Source organism: Taudactylus pleione, unplaced genomic scaffold (assembly GCF_031769625.1).
Source record: "Taudactylus pleione unplaced genomic scaffold, aTauple2 ptg000184l, whole genome shotgun sequence".
NCBI lineage: Eukaryota > Metazoa > Chordata > Amphibia > Anura > Myobatrachidae > Taudactylus > Taudactylus pleione.
The window spans coordinates 7,976,635-8,002,312 of NW_028284586.1; the positions used below are offsets into that span (position 1 = coordinate 7,976,635).

The following is a 25,678-nucleotide window of genomic DNA, read 5'->3' on the forward strand; positions in this document are numbered from 1 at the left end:
AATGACATGACTGGTTCCCACGAAAAAATAAACTATGGCTGGTACCCACGAAGAAGAAAAAAATGTCTGGTCCCCACAAAACCCACATTTCTTCCCCCCTTGTCACTCACACTGCAGCAGGATCGCGTGCGGGCGGGCTTCCAGGCAGGCTGCAGAGCCTGCCTGGACAGAGCGCGGGCTGGCTGATTGGCGCAGGGCGTTGGCTGGCAGAGCGGGCTGGAGGGCAGTGGACAACGCGGAGTGCGTGACCTGTGATGTCACGCCGCCGCATCTTTGCAGGTCACTACCCGGTCGCGCCTGAGTCTCCCAGAGGAGCTCAGCGGCCCGGGATGCTGAAGTACAGTAAAATGTGCCCGGTGGCTCTGACAGCCCTGCGGCACACTTCACAACCGGCCATGGCACACTAGTGCGCCGCGGCACACCGGTTGAAAACCTCTGACTTACGGTGAGTACACACGTAAAGATTTTCTGTCTAACCATCCAACTAGTTGATTGGTTGGAATGAAAACCTGGTAAGGTATGACAGCAAATGACAATCAGCAATTTGCTCCCAAATGCCGGAAAATGGACAAAAACTGTTGTTTGAACAAATTGTTTAGATCACACATTTAACAAACTTGTCTGACCGACCATTTTCATCTGTTTTCTGGCATTTAGGAGCAAATTGCTGATCATCAGTTACTCCCATACGTTACCAGATTTTCATTCCAACCAATCAACTAGTTGGATGGTTGGACAGAAAATCTTTAGGTGTGTATGCAGCATTACATTTAAGCACAGGTAGATAGATGATATTGAGATATAATGCCATTTAAAAAAATATTGTTTAAATAAAATATAATTGGTGAGGTCAAATTAGCCAACTTGTATTGCTTCATGTGTTGCAGAATGCTTAGGTTTACAATTGTTTTTGTATCAATAGGTTAATTGTCTCTCGACAAAACAAATGAACCCTAGTGTGTAAGTGTGTGCGTGTACAGTAAATGTGGTAGGGAACATAGCTTGTAAGCTCCACTGCGGCAGGAACTGATATGAATGGGCAAACATTCTCTGTAAAGTGCTGCGGAATATGTGTGCGCTATATAAATACCTGGTAATAAATATTATTATTGATATTAATAATAATATTATACTGTAACTTCAAAATATTATAGAAAATATATCTAGTATGCTTTAAGAATGTGTTAAGCATAAATGTAATTTTCTTAACAATCCACACTTTCTAAGACCATCATTAAAGACAGTTTGACTCTCATGCATTTGAAAGGAAATGACATTACAATCTGTGCTTTACCTGGAAGGTTTTTAGAAAGTAAAAGAATAATAAACCTAATATTGGTGACCACTAAGTGGCGGCAGTGAGTTTGTGCTGGAAAGATAGGCACCATTCAAAACAAAACAGGGAAAAGCAAGCAAATAAGACACTTATAATCAAAGCAGCAGAGTCTGTAAGTGACAGGGAGGAGGGAGCCATTCCCAGAAACAGGCACAGCCAGTGCAGCAGCCCCCCAAATAATCCAGGGTGCATCTGATGTGACATCCAAGCCACAAGTAAGAGTAGCCTGTCTGCTGGGAGGAAGTGTCACCATGAAGAACAACCCAGCTCTGAGCTGATCAACTAAACAAGTCACGTCTATTTTTCCCTTGTGTGTGTGTGTGTGTTTTATTGAGGGCAAAGAGGAGGCAGAGAGGGGAACGCTATGAGCTGGCAAAATTGGGACCTGGTGGCACTTTGAGTGAAGATGGCATATATACAGGTAGGTGTCCTTCACACTTTGCTTACACATTGCTGAAAATGAAGTATCTGGTGAGAACTTGGACACCTTCAGCCAATGAACAAGTCACTCACTGGGACTTGGTGGAAAGGATGGGTTCTGGCTGGCAGGTGACACCACCTGAGACCACTATACAATGTCACATTACTATTAGTAGTAGTAGTAGTAACATTTACTGATATATACTGTAGCACTAGCAAATTCTGTTGCACTTTACAATTAATAGAAGATTGGTGTGAGAAGACAGAAGGGTGTGTGATGTACATGTTAGGATGTATGTCTCATAGAAGCAGAACTTTATAAGACAAATGTATAAAGGTAATTTAAACAAGTTTTACAGTGCAACAAAAATGCAAAAAAAATCTTAAATATAGATACAGGGAACGCTATGTTTTCTTTTATATAAATTATATACATATATATGTGTGTGTATATGTATGTATGTATGGATAGATACTATTATTATTTATGCTAGTTTTGCCATAAAAATAAAATTGCAAATAATGTTTCTGTCATAAACATGTTGAAAGGATATAAAATGGATACAGATGGGAAGAGTAATGAAAGCTCCTGATGTTTGTCCTCTCTTGCAGCTTAGGTTGGTGTATTTTTCATCATGAGGTTAATTGGGATGTGACATAAATTGTCACCGGGCAGCGAATTACAGGCAGGGTTCTTATGGCTTGTGTCTGACTTGAAGTGAGTTTTGATGTGTGGTTGGAGCTGAGAGTCTGATTGGTTGATGTATTGATGCACAGACAGCAGTCATTATTTGCAAAGCAACAGTTGTTTATGCTGGGAGCAGATGTTGTTCACTTGCTGCAAATTGCCTGCACTTTCAGTGTCAGGTTACCTCAGTCTCACTGTAACTAATAACCGATTGTTTCCTTACAGACTGTTGCTGTACAATAAAAACAGTACATAATCTATATTCATGCTGTCTGTCACATGGGGATTATCATTGTCAAATAATGCGTATTATGCTGTGACAAATTATCACTAGCTACATCACTCACCCTATACATAAATGTATTAGTTATTACTATGACACATTATAACCATACTGGACACATATTATATATGTAATATAGATTCTAGCACGTCTTCTCTCACAAAAAGGAATTTCATAATTACTGTATATTTTCCATATCTGTTTATGGAAGGTGTACAATCTGTTCTATGCTGTTATTATCAGGACATGAAGTAGGACCTGCTAGATTGTAAGATCTGGGAAGCAAAGTGTTTCTGTAGTAATGTATCAGCATAATGTATTTTATTCTGCTATGGAATATGTTTATGTTGTATAATTATTATTATTATTATTGTGCTTGAACTGTATAAAATAAATAAGTGTGATAGTTCCTGAGAAGATGCAAATTGCTGTGCTTTGTATGGAGTACAGTATAATTAAGCGACATTTGGGCCTCTGAACTGCAAACGCTATAGAAAATATTACCATCCCCCCCATATCCCACCTCTTTCATTCTTCACTTCAGTTTATCTTTGCACTTATGGCCCCTCCCCTTTTGTTCCTCACAGCCTGTCTAATACCTTTCTCACACTACTGACTTTTTTGACCGCAGTTTTGCCATTGTTTCATGTTACATCCCTTCAGTCATTCATTATTTTTGGCTTTACAACCCCTAGTTCTTTTTTACCTTCCTGTACTGCATTACTCTGCTCTTCACAGCCATTCCTGTACCACACCTCTTCTGCATTTAATGTTCCCCCTGGACTTGTACGTCCATCATTGATACATTTTTGATGTGGAATATAACTGAGTTTCTTAAGAACATACTTGTAGAACTTGGCTGTTAGTGGCTTTTTTTGAGCATTTCTCCACCCTTAATGGATTGCCCTAAAAATATGTTCCAATATTCTATGCTGTTCTTTCTGTGTACCACCCACCGATTCTGTTCTCCATCATCCCACCACACATGAGACATCATCCTGGCTATACTCGCCTCTTCTTACTGTTATTTTCCATTCTATGTTTTCAGTCATTCACCATCCATTTTTTTTACCTGTCCTTCCTGGGCTTCACTTCTGTACAGTAGCTAAGGTTTACAGTATGTATTCATTTTACCAAGTGTTAGAAATGTTTTAAAAAAACAGATGTGAGGTCCTAAGAAAATGGAAATTATAGGGCATATACTAGCACATTGTTAGGCTGCCAAACTGTAGTCTATGGCAAATGCTTACTGTAATAATCCCCCAGTGGCTCCCTATTAGAAGCGCTCCCTGCTAAATCACAGCCAGACAGGCAGTCCCAGGGGAGGTGTTTTCTCCCCCTGGGACTGCCAGCCTGGACTGCGATAGCGCTGAGAGTGCTTCCAATGCGAAACCACTCCTCTGCATTGCAGTGAGTCCTATCCGTCTTCTAGGAGCTGCAGCTGATGCAGTCCCTAGAAGCTGGTGCCTCTGCGCATGCGCCAGTCGTAGGCCCTGCCAGGTGCATTGCGCATGCACCTGGCGGGAGCCAAAGAGATCAGGAGCCAGCCGGGCCGCTGATCAGGCTGCTGCATGGGCTGGTCCCCTGCCAGAAAAAAAATAGGAGCTGCCTCTGATCTCTTTTATTTATTTATTTTACTTTTTGTACACCATCTCTTTCACTCTTCACCATCCTTTCTAATGCCATTATTTCTGTTTTCATGCTTCAAGTCCATGCCAACCTCTCTTTACCACTCTGCAATTATTTTATATCCTACCTTGTTAGTCCTTCTCCATTCTCTTATTTATCCCTTCCAGTACTTTGCCATCCATCGTGGACTGCACTTCTTCTGTACTTAACCTCTCCTTGTAGACCATGTTGCCAATGTTTTAGGCAATCCTTTCTTTACTCACTCTGTTGCTAATAAAATTATACTGACCAGGGTTAAATATATATTCTTTACATACGTGGATAATTCAAGTAATCTATATTTTTGGGAGACAATTTGGTAAAAACAGTTTGATACAGTTTAAAAAAAAGTTTACTATATATATATATATATATATATATATATATATATATATATATATATATATAGTTCCACGATCCGGCACTCCAAATTTTTGCTGCGACAGCTGCGCTGGGTGCCCTTCACACTAGGGACCTCATTCAGAGTCGGTCGAAGCGGCCGCACGGTCGTACGCGAAAAGGGGCCGTATATGCAAATGATTCCCTCGCAAGTTGCGTCCCTAAGTTCGGATCGGTAGTTGGCCGACCCAGGGGAGGAAGCGGTCGGTAGACAAAAAAATACGCCCCCTTCTCGTATGCATTGCACGTCATCTCCGGGCATATAAGGATTAATCGAGACCATCGGCAACCATCGAAACTGGTCGTAGAGCTTAAGGTTGACCATACCCTCTCTTAAGCTCTACGATCATGTCAGTGTAAAAACCTCCCATATCACATGTGCCATGATGCTACTTTGTTAATTATGCACTCCCATAAACCGTATGCACTCCCACAAAACGCCGTTCGCATAATTAGGCACGCCTGCGTCCGGATCTCCACTCCCCCGTTTTCAAGCACCTTCCCTTGTTACCACCCACAAACGCCTCAATCTGTCACTCAAACTACCGACCTGGTTGTGTTCAAGGAGAGAGAAATTTCTGATCGTAGCGGCTAGTTTGTGCACGCGCATTGCGAACTGTACGCATGCGCAGTATAGCGAACATTGGTGGCGTACGACTGTGCGGCCGCTTCAACCAACTCTGAATGAGGTCCTAAGTCCCCTGGGAGACCTGCTGTAATATTCAAAACCAACGGCGGCACTCCAGAATAAAAATAACCACTGAATCACATAGCTTTCAAATACAATGTTTCAGCGCCTTTATTAGCACTTTTGTCAAGCAAACAAGTGCAAATAAACATTCTATTCTAAGACTGTTAAATAGCTAGCCCCTCATGCAAGCAGACCGCCCATCACTCCGTACAGCGCCCGGAGGCTCGTCTCACCGGAAGTGACAACAAAAACTGATGCAGTACATCGATACACAAAACATAGTGTAACCCGATAACTGCACCACAATATGAGTTAAAAACAACACAGAGCACAATATACAGATCGAAAAGTTACAAACATCACAAGTAAATAATGAACTATAAACAAAACTTTTAGCTGTATGGATCTAAATCATTACCTCATTGCACACGGCGCCTGAACATAGCTACTAGAACTGTGTGTGCTAATGGGAAACCTAAAGCCGCTGACTAAATGTGCAATTAATATAGTAAAAAGGTCTATAGGGTTACAAATATGTCGATGCCTAACTTGTGGAAGGAACCGCATAAGCCCCTGTTGTAACAGTGGTAAGTAGTCATTACACCATGTCAATATGTATAGGGCATAACAACATACTCAAACTGTGAGAGCCAATACATAGACAAAAGACCTCATCGTAGTACAAGCAATAGTGCCATAAATAGAGGACCTGTATACAGACATGACACAGTAGCTATAAAATGTAACCACTGCAAAGTGTCTAACATTAAATGAAACCGTGTAGTCCTAATGACTCAATAAGACCACGGGGGGATAACGTGTCCAGCCTAATAATCCACTTGGTCTCACATTGGAGCAATTTACGAGCTCTTTCGCCACCTCTAGTGAGGGGGGGTACATGGTCTATAATTCTGTACCTGAGGGACGAAATATTATGCTTTGCCAGGGCCAAAATGTCTTGCCACCGGTTGCTCGCTATTGCCTGTGGCTATAGCCGCCCGGATGGCCGAGCGATGCTGAGCAATAGCTCCCTGAGAGTACATTCTGTCTTGCCTATATAGACCTTTGAACAAGGACAGGTGATAGAATAAACAATGTAATTTACTGGTACATGTTAGTTGGTGGTGTATATTGAATTTAGCTTCCGAGTAAGGATGATAAAAAATAGGGCCTGTTTGTAGAAATCTGCACGTCGTGCAGTTGGGGCACTTAGAACAACCCAATTTAGGAGTGCCCAGGAATGTAGTATTTTTATTTTTACCCATCTGTGAGATGTCATTATGCACCAGATAAACCCTCAAATTTCTGCCTCTGCAATAGCAAGACATTAAGGCAGAATTGTGTAAAGGTTTTAACTTTTTGTCAGTCGTAATAATCGGCCATCGAGACTTGGCTTGATGATTAATAGTGGCATTCATATGGTTGTATTTGTTGACCCACATATGTTTATTTATGTTGCGCTTGTCCTTTTTATTGATGGATAGCAGTTGATCAACTGGAATGGCCAACGCTTTCAATTTGGCTTTTTCTAAAGTGGAATGACTATAAACTCTTTGGACAAATTTGGTGTACATTTCTTCCAATTGTTTATTCCCCTCTGTTTGATTTTTGGATATTCTCAATGCGCGTAAGAACTGGGAGAATGGTAGCGCATGTTTCATGGGCGGTGGATGAGCACTGCTAGCTTGTAGAATATTGTTTCTGTCCGTCGCTTTAGAAAACAATGACGGCAACAATTTACCCTCATTCTTAGTTAATGTCACATCCAAGAAATTCACACTATGATGATCAATGGTGTACGTAAATTTAACGGGTTGATTCAACCTGTTGTAATTTTCAATAACATCAATGAAGGCTTGTGGTGTCCCTCCCCAAATAATCAGTAAATCGTCTATGTAATGATAAAATTAAATAATATTCATGGCAACCACAGGGTCTGCAAAAAATATATCATGTTCCACACTAAATATGCAGGCGTTCGTGTACGATGGGGGCCACATTTGACCCCATCACACAGCCTGATACCTGCAGAAAAAATGACCCATCATACATAAAGTAATTGCGAGTTAATACTAACTCCAATAACTCCATGAAGAGCTCAACGCTAGGTCCACTATACAGCGGATTTTTGGTGATAAGTAGCCTTGTAGCCTGCATCCCTGCTGCATGTGGAATGCAGGTAAACAGGCTACAGACAGCGACAGAGCACAAAACACAATTAGTAGGTAGCATTGGTAACTTGGACAATGACAATAGAAGACTATTGGTGTCTTTCAAAAATGTAGGACGTGCCTGTACATATGGCTGTAGCAAAGCGTCGAGGTAAGTGGAAATGGGTTGGTATAATGACCCACCGGCGGGTAGAATCGGCCGGCCGGGAGGCTTAACGGGATCCTTATGTATTTTAGAAATCAAATACAAAAGTGGTTTAATAGGATAGTTGACTTCTAAGGCTTTTTTGATGGCAGGGGAAATTAAACCTTGGTTACATGCAGAACTTATTAAAGAATCTAATTCCTTTTTAAACTGCAAAGTTGGATCAAGAGGCAATTTTTTGTAAGTGGAAATATCACTGAGTTGTTTTTCAGCCTCTTGTTTGTAATCATAAAGATTGAGCGGGTCTGTTGAGCATGGCTCCCCGCTTACTTGCCCTCTTGGAGGCCAGGAATACTGCATGATTTGTGCTGAGTATTTTTATACTCATAATATGGCTGATTTAACCCTGACGGTATTTTTCTATTAAATGCATTGAAGTTTTTATTCCTAAAATGGTGTGCTGGATTCTTGTCTCATGTGGACTCTGCTATATATATATATATATATATATATATATATATATATTTTATATATATATATATATACACACACACACACCCACCCACACATAGTGGCGCCTAGAGGATGGGGACAGGTTTTAATTACCTGGTCTCCTCTGCCTGTGGGTTTGGGTGGGGTGGGGAGGTGGGGGGATAGTGGTTGCATTGATCGCTTCTACCTAACTTTCTGTTCCCCACCTCTTCTGTCTTCTACATGATTTTCTGTACCCCACCTCTTCTGTCTTCTACCTACATTCCTGTACCCCACCTCTTCTGTCTTCTACCTACATTCCTGTACCCCACCTCTTCTGTCTTCTACCTACATTCCTGTACCCCACCTCTTCTGTCTTCTACCTACATTCCTGTACCCCACCTCTTCTGTCTTCTACCTGATTTCTGTACCCCATTTCTTCTGTCTTCTACCTAAATTCCTGTACCCCATATCTTCTGTTTTCTACCTGACTTTCTCTACCCCATCTCCTCTGTCTTCTACCTGACTTTCTGTACCCTATGTCCCCTGTCTTCCCCCTTGTTTCCTGTACTCCACTTAATCAGCTTTTTACCATCATTTCTGTACCCCAGCTGTTTTGACCTTCGCTATCTATTTTGTTCTCTTCTCTTTTCCCCTCCCACCCTCAATATGTACCACATATTATTCCTCCCACCTGGTTCTTCTCTATACATCTTCTTTTTCATCCCTTCCCATTTTTCTGCATATATATGTAGGATTCTGTGGTATAATCTAGCAAGCACATAGTTAGTCATTGCTACGCAACTATCTCACTGTAATCAAATATAATCTAATATATCAGTGAGTCTGGAATATCAGCGCAGCACACACACAGTCCGCCTTTGCATTGATTACCAAAGACAATGATTGTAAGTATTCCTATAGCATATAACCACTGAATATATTTAATGTTTAATATTATCATATGTAATGTATTTGCCGTGAGTCTATTTTTTATGATAACAATGAAGGAAAGTTGCCTCTTTCAGTAACTTATTAATACATACTCCATATATTTATATATTTGAGGTTGTGGGAGAACACTAATCGCTCTGATATGCTGGTGAATTGCATAATTTTGGCTCTGTAGATCATATGCTGTCATCTTATATTACTATTGAATGCTGTGTACAAGCTGTCTGTCATTTGTCTTTGTAAGCAGAAAAAAGGGTGTGGATGATTGACAATTGACCACAGGAAGCCAGGGTTGCTCTAATTATGACGGTTAGCAGCTTAATGACCACATATATGTTTACAGAGGGACGGTGAGGAGCTCCATGTAAAACCAGATTTGTATTTGAATTAGTTCTTTCTGTCATGATGAAAGAGGATGTTTTCCTACAAGTCACAGCTGAGGGGAGGAACTAGTAAGTTAAAGAGGTGTTCTACATCATTACATTAATTTATCTGATGATTTTTAAACCAGTAACCTTTATGTTTATAATGGAACACTTGGGAACTTACGTTTAGCCAAACAAACAGAAATCCAGGGGATTACAGAAAAGCGGTGGTAATAATGAGCTCTTTACAAGCCTAAATTATTTCAGCCCCATGGACAGAGTTGAAACTGTTGCACTTATAAATTAATCTTACACACTGCGTATGGTGTTTGGAATAATTTAGGAGTCTCTATATTTCATGCTTGTTATGCAAATAGTATTACTGATAATTACCTTCTTGCTATTTCCCGGAGTATAAATTCAGGTAATTACTGTATACAGTATTGGTTGGTGTATTAAAAGTTCCCCTTGACTGTGGTCACTTCGAGTTTATAAGATTGCAACATTGTTTCTGTTAATTAGTTACTTCAGACAATTGGGGTAAATTTACTAAAGTGAAATTTTTAGAAGTGAGTTTTAAAAGAGATGTTGTCCATAGCAACCAATCAGATTCTAGCTATTATCTTCTAGAAGGTGCTAGATAAAATGTTACGTAGAATCTGATTGGTTGCTATGGGCAACATCTCTTCTAAAACTCACTTCTAAAAACGATCACTTTAGTAAATTTACCCCCTAGTGTCTCACCTTTATCTATAGTGTCTCTACCTGAATAATGTCACTATACCTCAGGTGATCTATGTGATGGTTGAAGTAAAGTGATACGAAGTAAGTTTTAGGGACTGGCTGGCATATGTTATATGTGACGGTAATGTGTGACTTATATATGGATATTTGTTGCAGGCGTATTGAAACAACTACTTTTATTACTGGTAAATGGTTCATTTGACAAATATTGCCTTGTCGTGTTTGTCACCAGTAAGTCCCACAAACCCTGGGTTGTCCTGAGTTTTAATCACCGACAGTAGTAATCTATACGGATTTTAAACCAAACATTTTAGTGTACAATAGACCTGGGTAAATTAGGGATGCAGTAAGGAAGCCGACGGTCGAAATGCCGACCGCCGGCTTCCCGACTGTCTAATCCTGGCAGGGGTCTAATGACAGGCGTTGAAATCCCGGTTAGGGGCTCCCGGGGGTTTTTTAGGGTTAGGCACCCCCCGGGAGGGTTAGGCTAGGGGTAGGGGGGGTTAGGGTTAGGCACCCGCGGTGGAGGTTAGGGTTAGGCACCTCCCCGAGAGACTTAGGTTTAGGTTGCGGGAAAGGTGCGGTTAGGTTTAGGCACTTACAGGGGGGGGGGTTAGGGTTAGGCACTTTGGAGGGAAGTTAGGGTTAGGCATTTGGGAGGGAAGTTAGTGGTAGGCATTTGGGGGGTTATGTTAGTGAATATAGAAAATACTTACCTGTCGGGATCTTCACTGCCGGTCTTCCAGCGTCGGGATTTGAACCGATCCCGTTATGACTTATGACTCTCTTGCACCTGCCATACCAGCTGTACAGCAACATCTTGACTAACCCAGCATCAATTTACTCTCTATGGAAACATATAGCACAGGAGTCTATAATAAATATCAATAATTAGTCGCTGACTAGCAGACCGTGAAATATACTGCAGTACACAAACTATATTAATTGTAATACTTTGGAATAAGTCCTAGCCATGAACTGTGTGTCTTCTTCTTTAATCAGATCCTATTAATTTTACTTTTATTATCCCCCTGCCCCGCCCCCTTCTTTTATTAACCATATAAATAAATAAGCAAACTGTAGCAAGTAGGCACTATTTATTATATGTATAGTAGTTTATTATAATGACATGCTCTCTCCACTGTGCATCTGTCCTGTACGACGTCTCCTTTCTGGTTCCAAATATCTGAAATCACTGGTCTTTTAAATAACCTTGTCAATAAATCACAACAACCCTCTCAATTGCACTGGCTCTGTGAGAGGGTTTTTATATACATTATACATTTAGATTAATGCCCACAACCACTAGTGGGGATTTATGTGATAAAACAGTGTACATTAAGGGGAGTGCCTGTTCTTTTTTTTTTTTACTTGTTGCAATCGCTAAAGGCATACATCTGTGGCGTCTGATTCCCTGTCTCCCAGGAGAGGTGAGAGGGTCTGAAGCCGTGCCATCCTTTGCAGATGTTTCTATGGTTACAGACTCGGCTAATTTCTAAGTAAGATCTGTCCTCTGATGGAAGAAACAATACAAGGATCTGCCATCCCCTCCCCCTTACTACTTGATGATGTACCGGGAAGACAAACTTGTCACTATAGGGTCACAGGTTATAGTGACAATTTCCTAAATCTGAGCTTCAATATATTCCAGGACACAAAATCCGTATTGAACCTCCCACCTATTTTCATCTGATTAGTTTCCTTGTCACCTTCTGCCTACTCATTACCAGTTAAGTAGATTAAACCACAGCATCATTTTTCTTTCTGTTTTATAAAAACTTTACTTCACTGATTATATTTCGTTGTCACAATAAGACAGGACCTTTGCAATTATTGGTGTCATCTAATATACTGTATAAATAATTTCATAATCTCTGCTGGTAGTGTTCAACCTTTTAGTTTTTACAGTTTGTAATACAAATATGCACATACATTTATAGTTGTATTGTTGTGAATAAAGCATAATAAAATGTGAACGTATATACTGTATTGTTACATTTTGAAAAGAAGATGTTTTTAATGGAATATGTTATCTGAATTAATGTATGATTCATTTTCAAATTCTGAATAGCATACAGTATGACTATAGGCTATAAAGTTTGCAGGAAAAGTATATTTTATTAAGTTATCCAAGTTCCTCTTTGTGAGTATGTATCACTGTCACAATTGGTGTCTGAGAGTTACCTGACTCAGGTGTTGAACTGGATTCAGCGGAGACCGGCTTGACTGGAACCATGGATGAGGTAAATAGCTCTATTTGCATCAGAATTGTATGGCAGTGAGAACTGCCTTTGATGATAAATGACAGGAACAGGAAACTTGTAATGTTGGGGTGGAACCAGTAGAAAACTTGGAGGAACCAGACTGGGACCAGCAGGAAGGCTAGCTGAACTGGACGGTGTATCAGTAGATGGGCTTGCAGAATTGAACAGAGAACCAGTAGATAAATTGGAGGAACTGTATGGAGAATGATGGTAGCACGGGAGCTACTTGGTGTGGCTGGGAAGCCGTGTGGAGAATGGTGGCAGCACGGGAGCTACTTGGTGCAGCTGGGAAGCCATATGGAGAAGGGTGGCAGCACGGGAGCCACTTGGTGCGGTTGGGAAGCCGTATGGAGAATGGTGATAGCACGGGAGCTACTTGGTGCAGCTGGGAAGCCGTAAGGAGAATGGTGGTAGCACGGGAGCTACTTGGTGTGGCTGGGAAGCCGTATGGAGAATGGTGATAGCACGGGAGCTACTTGGCGTGGCTGGGAAGCCGTAAGGAGAATGGTGGTAGCACGGGAGCTACTTGGTGCGGCTGGGAAGCCGTATGGAGAAGGGTGGTAGCACGGGAGCTACTTGGTGCAGCTGGGAAGCCATGTGGAGAATGGTGGTAGCACGGGAGCTACTTGGTGCGGCAGGGATGCCATGTGGAGAATGGTGGTAGCACAGGAGCTACTTGGTGCAGCTGGGAAGCCATATGGAGAAGGGTGGCAGCATGGGAGCCACTTGGTGTGGCTGGGAAGCCGTATGGAGAATGGTGGTAGCATGGGAGCTACTTGGTGCGGCTGAAAAGCCGTAAGGAGAATGGTGGTAGCACGGGAACTACTTGGTGCAGCTGGGAAGCCGTATGGAGAATGGTGGTAGCATGGGAGCTACTTGGTGTAGCTGGGAAGCCGTAAAGAGAATTATTCACTGGAAGGTAGAAAGTGCTCTGGGAGCACAGTGAGGAGGCTCTCTTTAGACAAACTGAAAGACTTGCTGAATTTGACTGTGAACCAGTAGGATTGTGCCAGGTATAGCTATTAACAAGATTGCTGACTGAAGTGGTCTGGGAACCAGCAGGATTTCCTGATGTGCCAGGTATAGCTATTAGCAGGATTGCTGAATTAACTGGTCTGGGAACCAGCAGGACTTCCAGATGCACCAAGTATAGCTATTAGCAGGATTGCTGAATGAACTGGTCTGGGAACCAGCAGTACTTCCAGATGTGCCAGGTATTGCTGTTAGCAGGATTAGTAGATGAACTGGTCTGGAAACCAGCAGGATTTCTGGATACACCAGGTATAGCCATTAGCAGGATTACTAGATGAACTGTTCTGGGAACCAGCAGGATTTCTGGATACACCAGGTATAGCTGTTAGCAGGATTACTAGATGAACTGGTCTGGGAACCAGCAGGATTTCTGGATACACCAGGTATAGCTGTTAGCAGGATTACCAGATGAATTGGTCTGGGAACCAGCAGGATTTCCAGATGTGCCAGGTATTGCTGCCAGCAGGAGCCTGGGATACACTTGTACACAGGGAGACAGAAATAGCACAATCTGTACACCACGGGAAGTAACAAGATGTTCAGGCCCCGAATGCTATGAGAGGAGGATGTTTATATCCTGGGTCTCGCAGGAATTGGTGGATACAGTCAGGTGTTCTGGCAGTAGCATTCTGAGTAGTGGAGGGCACAACATGCAGAGGGAGCAAACATATCTGCAGTACTGAGAGTCAGAACTACACCTGCAATTCCAATCAAGACTAGCAGTGTTCACAGACAAGGAAAGGACCCAGGTGAATCATCAATGTGGAAAGGAGAGCACAGTCCAAATGCATACACAGAAGTGTTGCAGCTAGCATAATCAGGACAGTTCTCCCAGGTGAATACACATACAGATCCATGGGACAGTTGACAGGGGTAAGTGTCAAGGCAAAAGGTGAAAAACTAGCCAGGATTGTGACAATCACATTTTGGTAAGTAATCTAGAGTAGCTGTATTTCATTTGGTATTTTGGAGTCACAAAAACATGCTGATCCTTAGCACCAAACATTAGGATCTGTGTCTAGTTTCACCACATACATCAGTGGTCAAATGGAGGAGATTTGAAATTCGACCCTTCGTTGCTTGAGCTGGTTAATGTCACCAGAATATGGCAGCACACAGGCATGGCCAGTGCAAGGTTTCTAGGCGCTATAAGCAATGCTTCACATTACCACCCCTACACCCTCCAATACACTGTTCAAACCCATATACTTAAAACCACAATCACGTGTTTATGAGAGAAGGGGGAGTCATTATTCATATGCACATCATACACCTGTCTGTAAATGTATTACACATTAACCCCTCTGTATTACCCCCCATCCAGCACCCATGAACCAATTCCCTCTGGAATCCAGTAATCAATTCACTCTAAACCCAGCATTCATTAACCCATTCCTCTCCAGGAATCAATTAATCAAATCACCATCACAGCACCCACTATGAACACCCATTAACCTCCCCACACCCAGCACCCATTAACCCCCCCTGTCAGAACCTATTAATTTCTCCCCACCCTGCACTCATTGTCCCAATCCTTTCAAATAATTAATAAATTCACCACCCCTGCCACATTAGCATCCATTACCCCCCCCCCCCCCCCCGCCACAGCCTGCTAACCCAACCACCCCCACCAATAAGCCATTAAACACTTCACTTGCCTGCCAGGTTCCATTCAGCTCCTCGTTCTTCTTGTGTAGTCTGAGAGGGGGAGCTTCTTGCATAATGGACTGCGTAAGAGGGAAGGGAGGAGTGAGAAGGAACGTGTGCCCACGCTGCTACACCAAGCATGACGCTGACGGCCAGATGAGAAGGTGTAAATAAAGAAGTGCTGAGGCAACGGCACACAGGTGTGGTCATCTTCCAACCACTTTTACTAACATGTCTGATAATAAAATGAATCAATTTCAAACAGATTAGTATCAGGTATAGTAGTAGTTTACACTATCTGTTCTTTTTTTGGGCAGAAGTGTCAGCATGCCTTTGTTCTGCTACCCCAAAGAGTAAAAGCATATCTAGCAGCTTGGCCAGTTACTGTAGATCACTGATTCTGTTGAATATGAATAAAGTATCTTTAACAGTCAATTACAATGAGCCTTGTAGCGCTATTTAGAGCAACATGTCTCTAATCTGTACATAGGTTGTACTATAATTATATTTTATATGAAATATGAGCAAATTAGAACCTGATCATTTCCTTATGTCCGGAAGGTAAATAGTGTGACTCCTCCTTCCTTTCGGTGTCCTTGGGAATCTTCTCAGGCTGTTCTACAGAACAAAAGCAAACTTCATGGATGGGAAATATATGGCTTCTATGGAGTATTCAAGGAAAGGAAATTATTTCCTTTTTTTTCCATACCAGCTCTCAATAAATGTGATGTATCCAACAGGGCGGTGGAGTCAGCGTGTTAAGCGTGGAGTTGGAGACAATTTTGGGTGGAGTTGGTAGAAATGTACTGATCAGCTCCAGTTTCGAAATAAAAATCTATATAATAATTGTGTAAGGCTGTCCTGTTTCCCCAGTGTGCATGCAGTGGAAGCCTGGGCGCATGCCCCAACCACTTCCACTACCAGCTAGGGAGATGGGACAGACCTGAAAGAAAACTGTCCACCGGGGTAAGCATAGGAGAGGGGGAGAGGGTGGGAGCCATGATGGAGCAGAGGGGATGGGGAGAGACATGGAGGGGGTAAGACTAGGTGGGGGTGGCGCTAATCTAGATACATGCTGTCACCACCACCACCCTTGGCTTGGCCTGCCCACACACCCACATTCCCAGATCCTGCTTTACCAAACCAGTGTTTAACCGCTTTGTCACTGCAAGTGAATCATTCATCTGCACATTCATGATGATGTGCAGTTCACTTTTCGACGATTTCAGCTCGCACCCGTCTGGGGCTGCGAGCTGAAATGGAGCGCTGGCAGCTGATCGTGCCCGACAGGAGCAACAATTGAATAGCTCCTTCGGGCGCGATGGGGACTGGAAACAATTGAATTCCGCCCATAGCACTACACTAAGGGGATACCCAGTTTGAATGTAATACACCATGTGTAATTTCTTGTCTTTTTTGACTTGGGGCATGTTATACCCTGATTAACCCTTGGTACAATCCTGCCTATACCTTCTAAACCTTTATACGCTCCTGCCTATATCTTCTAAGTTGACGCTATTTGCGTATGCAGTCATACAGTAAAATAAAAGCGTTCAGACATTGAAATGTGTTTCCAATGCACAAAGTATATTATTCAACATAAAAACAGTAGGTTACACGCTGTGATCTAAAGACAATTTAGCGCAAAGAAATCATACAGACCCAAGGTACAGTTATACATACGCACGCGCACTGGAACCAGTTACCGGCATCAGCAAGAAACCTCCGTCAACAGCATCAGCAGTCTGTACGCACATTTATACCCTTGCAGGGATTGGGAATACAATAGATAAGTTTGGCTTGATTCCATTGGTTCTTCTTAAAATTGTCTTGGTTACAGGATCATTTATTGGACAATTTCAAATGGATACAAACAGTCTCCAACCTCCCTTTGTATCCTTTTTCCCGCCACATGCAAATCTAAGCTGCTAACATTACACTGGGCCTGATTCAGAGCCGGACGCTATTTGCGCTCGCTCGTTCAGAAAAAGGGGCCGGCTATTTAAATTGAGCGCTTGCTCTTTGCGGTCTGTTGACGCCTCTATGTCTGAGCGAGCCAACGAAACATGCGCTCGCTATTTTGTAAAGACGCTCCCTGGCCGCTCGCATACTACGTCATCTCCGCTATTTATTTGATTAATCGAGTACATCAAAAGGCATCTGAACTGCTCGCAGTGCTTGTGGTTGGATTTTCCTACCGCAATCATGCGAACAGTACAGGCTAAGAAACAACCAAGTGACGTGGTCGATGACACTGCTTTGTTAATTATGCACACCCTTAAAACGCCCGTTTTGACCTTTTGGCACGCCTGCGTTCGGATCACCACTCCCCGTTTTCAAGCACCTTCCCCTGTTACCACCCACAAACGCCTCATCCTGTCACTCAAATTAGCAGGCACTCACTATTTTGCGAGCGCTCGATTTCCGACCGCAATGACTGGTTGGTGCATGCGCATTACGACCCATATGCATACGCAGATGTGCGAACATCGCTTGGAGCGAACGAGCGGCCGCTTACGAGCGACTCTGAATCCGGCCCACAGTACATTTTAGTGTTTTAACTCTCTACAGTCCATAAGTTGAAAATGCATGTTGCGATCTTCTCACCGATGATACCGGAAAGCTGTTGAGACAGAGTAGATCAGTACAACACTAAACACGGTTTACTTATCATGTACTAAACCTTAGATATCAAAATAGTCTTTATTTCACAACATTAGTAATAAATGGATAACCCTTGAATATTACACTTTGGAGCTATGGAACCTTTTATGTGAGTGTGCAGTGTGTAAGTATGAGGGGTTTTGGGAAAAGACGCTAGTTAGTTATATGTAACTTAGGGAAGATGCGTACGCATGAAGCTAATAAACAGCGTTCGCCTGCAGGATTTTATGTATTTGCTAATGTGCGTCATGTTAGCGCAACTGCGTGTATTTAATGTGTGTATGGGGTATGGTGAAATATGCAGTTGCATGATGCTAATAATAGCATCGCTGTATGTACTTAAGTGTGAGTTTCTCTAAAATGGCGCTGGACGGCCATTTGCAAAATGGCGTCGTGCAGATCTCATTTTCTAAGATGGTGTCTTGTGGCCATTCGCAAGATGGCATCGTTCCAATCTAATTTTAAACTGATTCTGTCTTAGCCAATTATCCAGCTTCGACAGGCGGGATGCAGCAAAGGAAGAAATGTGGTCAAACCCCCGAAAATGCAGTTTTTGGGTTTTGACCTCATTTCTCATATGCACCAAGATCCGGAATACAGTGCTTGGATGCAGTGGGCAACTCCATCTTCAGATAGTGTTACAGCACTCTGCGAAGAGAAGCCCATAATGTAAGTGGGATCCAATCGGATCCCTCCCAGCACCACCCGCAGTGCCAATTAAAGGGTGACAACCATTTGGACTTCAGGGACATTGCCACCGCCAATGCATTGGACTGCAGCCCTTCCATAATAAAAAAGTCGGCGCTACAGCGTGTCCTGAGTGTTTTTATTTCTGCTATACCGTACACTACAACTATTTCATTTAGTACTCCGTCAGATCAGTCCCATGTATCTCTGAACACATAACCCTGCAGAAATGAAATGCTAAATGGCAGGAGGAGAAAGCCAATAGTGTATCCTAGAGCCCGTCTTTGGCAGAGAGATGGGTCCTGTGAGGTTCTTATTTGGACAACAGATGAGGCGATTCTCTGCCTGTTTTGCTGTCACTTATACACCTCAGGCAGTGTATCTACATGGATGCGAACAAGTGACTGGACCAGTGCGGACATCTTATTGCTCAGTAACATGGCCCATTTATTTGCTCTGATAGGCACATGTAATGTATAAATATTTGTTCTTACATATAGTTCGGTGCGCCAAGAGGGTGGGTGGTGGGAACAAAGAACTGGGGCTTAGGCCTGTCTGGGGCCTAGTGGGACCCCAAATTAGCGATAGAATACACTTATGCTTCCAAGATGGTGTGGCCCCCAGCATGTAAAAAAGGCCCACTATATTTACTCCCAGGTATATAGGCACTCCCCCATTATAACTTTTGACTTTATTGTACACCTCCAACCCTGTCTCCTGGTTAGTTTGAACGCACTCTATGAATAAATATAGAGTTAATGATCTGTGCAAAAGAGTATAGACCTGTCAGACTTGGAATAGTGAAAAATGAATACACCTGATAAGTGAGTGCTTAATGTGTATAGTATGATGACAAATAATGTACCAAGTGTGTCAGCTTGGCAAACATATCATTTATAACAAGTTTTACATAGCACCATAAAGATATTTTCCTCTCCAAAGGATTGTTTACATTTGGTGATGCTTCATTTTCACCAAGAATCTATTTTATGATGCATACACACGGTCAGATTTTTCCTTCAGATCTGAAACGATAACGATTTAAAAATCGTTCAGTCGTTCATATCTGAAGGAAAATCTGACATATCTGAAATGCTTGAACGATGGATGATGAACGATGCGCGTTCCCGTTTGTCAGATAACGATATCTGACATCTGATGTGTTTGCAGTCAGACTTGGACTATTCCATTTTAATGCAGTCAAAAATCGTTCAATCGTTCAAATCGTTCAAAACTTTGGTAAAATCGTTCAAATCGTTCAATCGTTCATCTGACAAATCTGACCGTGTGTATGCTCCATAACATTTTGTTTTTAACAAGAACTTTTTATAGGGCGTTCTTTTCTTCTCAGATGGGAAGTAATATCTTTTTTTTAAAATTTACAAACAGATTACATTTATGGGCAGACATAAAGGAATTGGTATGAAATACCGTCAGCCGCATGGCCGGCGGTACGATTCCCGTCAGCGGCAGCCCGACAGAAGCAGAGTGCGACGCAGCGGAAGCCCGACAGCGCTGGAAATCCCGATCGTGGATAGGTAAGTATCCACTAACCTAACCCCCCTAACCCTAACCCTCCTGAGGGGTGCCTAACCCTAACTTCCCCCCCAAGTGCTTAACCCTAATCCCCCCTCTAAGTGCCTAACCCTAACCACCCCCTTCCCCACTGCCTAAACCTAAGTCCCCCGGGGGGGTGCCTAACCCTAAGTCCCCCCCGGGGGTGCCTAACCCTAAGTCCCCCCCGGGGGTGCCTAACCCTCCCTCCCCCTAGCCTAACCCTCCCGGGGGGGTGCCTAACCCTAAGTCCCCCCCGGGAGCCCTAAACCTAACCCTCCCCCCCCGCGGCTGTCCGCTCGCGGCGCCCGGCATCACTACGATCGTGATGCCGGGCGCCGGTCTCCCAGCGTCGGGGAAATGCGGGCGTCTATATCTAGATGCCTGGCATTTCACCCTTGCCGGGATAAGACAGTCGGGAAGCCGGCTGCCGGTATTTTGGCAGTCGGCTTCCCGATTGCCTCCCGACATAAAATACCAGAAGCTTACATACATGGTTCATTTGCCTGCACAGACATAGCAGGGACCCTTTGAAGAGATTGCTGCTATGCTCTATGGCCCTGATTCAGAGCCGGACGCTCTGACCAGAGCGCTCGCTCTGAATCAGGGCCCACCTCCATTAATATGGAGCATCCTCCTGGACGCTCGTATAGCTGTGGGTCACCACCCACAGCATATACGAGCGTGCAGGATGACGGTCGCGATGGTCTTGACCATTGCGACCATCGAAACTGCGAGCAAAAGCCTGCGGTTGGGTTTTTCAACCGCAAGGCCAGGAGCGATTTTGGCTCTATCAGAGCCAAAATCACTCCCACTGACATCACTAGTGATGTCAGTGGGGCCGGCTTCAGACGGTAGGCGTTCCCTTGGGAACGCCTCCGTCTGGCTGGCACGCCCCCGGCACGCCCACCAAAGGGGGCGTGCTGTCAGTCACCATCGACAGCACGCCCCCTTTGATGAGACACTCCGAGCGAAGGAAAGTCCTTCGCTCGTCGGGTCTCGCGCATGCGCACGACGGAGCTCCCTCCGTCGTGCGCATGCGCAGTGGGGACGATCGACCCACTTGCGAGCGGACAGCCGCTCGCGAGTGGGTCTGAATGAGGGCCTATATCCGTTGCTTCTTGGTTCATGGAGCAATATTAGAGCTAGAGTGCAAGTAAATAGTGTATACTGTACGTTGCCTGTTATTGCTATTACTATACTATGTTTTATTAATATAGTGCATATCAGTATGTGGCCCTTTACAGAATGTTTATCCATTCACAGCAGTTCTTGTCCACTTGGATCTTACAGTATAAATTCCGTACTACAGGTGCACAAATGGACCCGCACACACACTAGGGCATTAGTTAGAAGCCAGTTAATCTACATTTATGTTTTGGGCCCTTGGTAGGAAGCTAGAGGAATCTCATGAGGACATTCCGGAAGCCATTCCGTGTGTGCGTTTTTTGACAGTCACACGTCTGTGACCGGCTTGTTGCAAACCATCGGGTACTACTTTGAATCAGGACCTGTGTATGAAAAGACTTTAGTGTCACGCCTGCGACACTCCCATAACCTGTCCCGCCTGCGACACTCCCATAACACACCCATAAATAAGATGGATCATCTCGTGCAAATGATTAGCCACCTCCGCATTACTGCCCAGGAATGCCCAATACATTTTAAATTTACTTCTCTGTGCGTATGTCTGATATCTCAACTGCGACTCTGTATAAACACAATCAGGACACAATCAGGATGGCACAAATTAGACACATGCGCAGTAAAACAAAACGTCAACTCTATCGGACATCGCCATAGCATGCAACTCAGAATCAGGGCCGCAGTCTTCATGTAGATGGCTCCTGAGTGTATATCCATCCATAGGTGCACAAACTGCATTTGTACCACTTGTTTAGTGTAGAATAAGGGAAGAAAACAGAGGGAACCCGAGTCCATAGGAAGTAAGCTACAGATGTGCCCTGATGCACTATTGCTGCAGTCACGCCAAATAACCCTTCTCTGCGCACCAGGTTGCGTCTGACTCAACTTGTACAGAGCAACTTTTTGTGTTCTTTTTTTGCCCAAAAAATGCATCTTCGTCACAGTGGATACGGCAAAACCACTTTACGAAACTGCAGATTAATTTGCTATGCGACACTTGTATATCTGTGTGCTACTGAGTCTGAATCTGTATACGAAGTGCTATGAAGCAGCGTCTGCAGCTTTTTTCCATGCCAAGGTCTGTTGTGCTTCTTATCAGTGGCATCCCTCCCCGTGGTGAGACCCAGTGTGGTGCGTGCGGCTCCGCTCCGGCAAAAGGTGTGTCCTGGCGGGGGCATGTCCTCATGGCCCGAAAACCCTAGTTTTAGTCACTCCAGGAGTCCCGAAGGTGCGGAGTGCCCCCGGGGACCAGTCTGTGTGCAGTGCCGGCTCCCTCACTGTGTCAGGAACAGAGCACTGCACGCAGTGGCGGTTCTAGGGGTGGGCTAACAGGGCAGTTGCCTGGAGTGCCGGCCCCTAGAGGGCGCCACTGAGTCCCCAGGAAAAAAAATAAAAAATACAGCTCCGGTCCCCCCCGCTAGCCGCTGCAGAGAGGCTCCATTTGCCGGGTGCCTGCTGATATTTGTTATCAGCAGGGAGCACTATGAGTATGACGACTCTCCCATAGGTCCGTGGTGGACCCGCGGTCGGACCGGACAGCAGCAGACGCAGGAGCGGGGCTTAAGGTAAGTATTGTTTGTTTTTTAATTGGATTTTTTTTTTCAGAAGCACCAGCACTGGGGGCATGGCTATAGGGGAGCATTACTACTTGGGGCACTGCCTCTCTCTGTGTCCAAATCTGTTCTGTGGCTTTCAATGGCAACCTTCGGACGCCTGCGCAGTGCAACTCCGACGCATGCACAGACTGAAAACATTGTCCGTTTGCGTCCAACATCGCCACTGTGTCCACCTGTTTCAGGCCGACTGATTTCTTTACATTGTACATAGCACATGGACACAGCTGTACTCAAGGTTGACACCACGCAGAAGAAAACACACAGGGAAACAGGTTACAGATACAGACATATGCAAAGCAGCATAATGATTGTGTAAGCTACAATTACTTCTTGACCCATAACAAATGCGTATTCAAAAGATCAGGCAGCAGTGTACTCTCCAATCATGCAGTAAGGTAGTGAGAGAGAAATACAAATTTTGATCAGTCAGAACAGCCTTTCCTGAGGAATAATTTAACCGCACGAATTGTTGAGTTCTGAATAATCTTTTTAAAATACATCTTGGAAAATAAGATTCATATTTTAACTTTCCAAACCCAATGGCCCCTATCTCCTCTGAATAAATATGCATGTTAATAACTAATCACAACATACATTTTAATTTTATTTAGTCTGTTAATTTACCAACACTGCTAACATTTGATAATTGTACTTTGCATATAGCAATAATTCTTACTATACATTCCCCAAAACATATCACTACAGACATCTTACAGATTGTCACCTGTGTGTATATCCACCCTTTACCACCAAATTGAATAGCCCATTTAAATCTTGAGGGGGTTTGGGGGAGAGGTCTTAAATATTATAACCAGTGGGGAGTAAAGAAGTTGCCCATTACAACCAATCAGCGTTTACCTATAACTTTATAGAATTTGCTAGATAAATGCTAGGCAGAAGCTGATTGGTTGATATGGGCAACTTCTCCATCCTTTTGAAGGTTTGATAAATTTCCCTTCATAGTTCCTCCCCAACCTAATTCTCTTCGATATCCATCAATGTTTATCAGCAAGTCAGAACATTGCCAAATTGGTTCCAGCCAACTGAATAGCAACAACTTCACCCTGTGAGTTCCATGTAGTGAATTGATGTGGTTTCACCTAATGAATAACTTTACCTAAAATCATAAAGATAAGCTCAGACAGATAACACCAACTACCAAAAATCCAAAGCATTGTTAATGCTACTTAAATCTTATGTATATATATATATATATATATATATATATACATACACACACATACAGTCAGGTGCATAAATATTGGGACATTGACAGGATTTTCAGATTTTGGCCTCTATTCACCACCACAATGGCTTTGAAATGAAACAAGCAAGATGTGCTTTAACTGCAGACTTTCAGATTTAATTTGAGGATAATTACATCCAAATCAGATGAACGGTGTAGGAATTACAACGGTTTCTATATGTGCCTTCCACTTTTTAAGGGGCCAAAAGTAATGGGACAAACTAAACAATCCTAAATCTAACTTTCACTTTTTAATACTTTGTTGCAAATCCTTTGCAGGCAATTACAGCCTGAAGTCTGGAACGCATAGACATCACCAGACGCTGGGTTTCATCCCTGGTGATGCTCTGCCAGGCCTCTACTGCAAATGTCTTCAGTTCCTGCTTGTTCTTGGGGCATTTTCCCTTCAGTTTTGTCTTCATCAAGTGAAATGCATGCTCAATCGGATTCAGGTCAGGGGATTGACTTGGCCATTGCATAACATTCCACTTTTTAGCCTTAAAAAACTCTTTGGTTGCTTTTGTAGTATGCTTCGGGTCATTGTCCATCTGCACTGTGAAGTGTCGTCCAATGAGTTCTGAAGCATTTGACTGAATATAAGCATATAATATTGCCCGAAACACTTCAGAATTAATTTTGCTGCTTTTGTCAGCAGTCACATCATCAATAAATACAAGGGAACAGTTCCATTGGCAGCCATACATGCCCACCACCTTGCTTCACTGATGAGGTGGTATGTTTTGGATCATTAGCAGTTCCTTTCCTTCTCCATACTCTTCTGTCAATGTCCCAATATTTATGCACCTGACTGTATATATATATATATATATATATATATATATAAATCTATATATATCCAATTGTGACCTGGCACTCACCAGTCCTTTCAGCTGTAAATGGCTCTGGTGCCCTCCAAAGGGGTACAGCTCCCCCAAATAAACACACAAAAAATGAATGAAGGCGGCACTCAGGGACTTCAGTATCAGGTAAACCAAGCACCCACTGTGGAGTAGCGGTGTATGTGATGTGTTATGATGTCACATTAAAGCCACTCCACAGTGGGTGCTTGGTTTACCTGATACTGAAGTCTCTGAGTGCCGCCTTATATATATAAATAAAACAGTACTCTGGGCCTGATTCAGAGCCAGACACTCTGACAAGAGCGCTCGCTCTGGATCAGGGCCCTCCTACACGTTATTGGAGCGGCCTCCTGGCCGCTCGCATAGCTGTGGGTGACCACCCACAGCTTATGCGAGCGGCCGAAAAGATGGTCTCGCTCCCTCCATCGTGCGCATGCGCACTAGGGCTCGCTCCCTCCATCGTGCGCATGCGCACTAGGGCACCATCGACCCGCTTGCGAGCGCTCAGCGCTCGCGAGCGGGTCTGCATCAGGCCCTCTGTTCCAACACACTCCAGATAGAACCCCTTCAGTGTCAGACAGCACCTCAAAAAAAATCACAAAATGGAGTCTCCCATAATGAAGTACT

The 25,678-nt window shown here is 43.5% G+C and overlaps 1 protein-coding gene across 3 annotated transcripts in view; it reads left to right on the forward strand.

Annotated features, from left to right (window-relative positions):
* Nucleotides 1-1,445: 1,445 nt before the first annotated feature.
* The window catches only part of SYT17 (synaptotagmin 17), a 133,785-nt gene continuing 109,552 nt past the window's right edge, over nucleotides 1,446-25,678 (forward strand). For 2 of the 3 annotated variants that reach the window (XM_088476223.1, XM_088476225.1), the window contains exon 1: nucleotides 1,446-1,757. In XM_088476223.1, the coding sequence (XP_088332349.1) occupies nucleotides 1,743-1,757 (15 nt within the window). In that variant the 5' untranslated portion in view covers nucleotides 1,446-1,742. Of the gene's footprint in view, nucleotides 1,758-9,110; nucleotides 9,181-25,678 lie in introns of those variants that run through there. The other variant, XM_088476224.1, reaches the window with a different exon arrangement.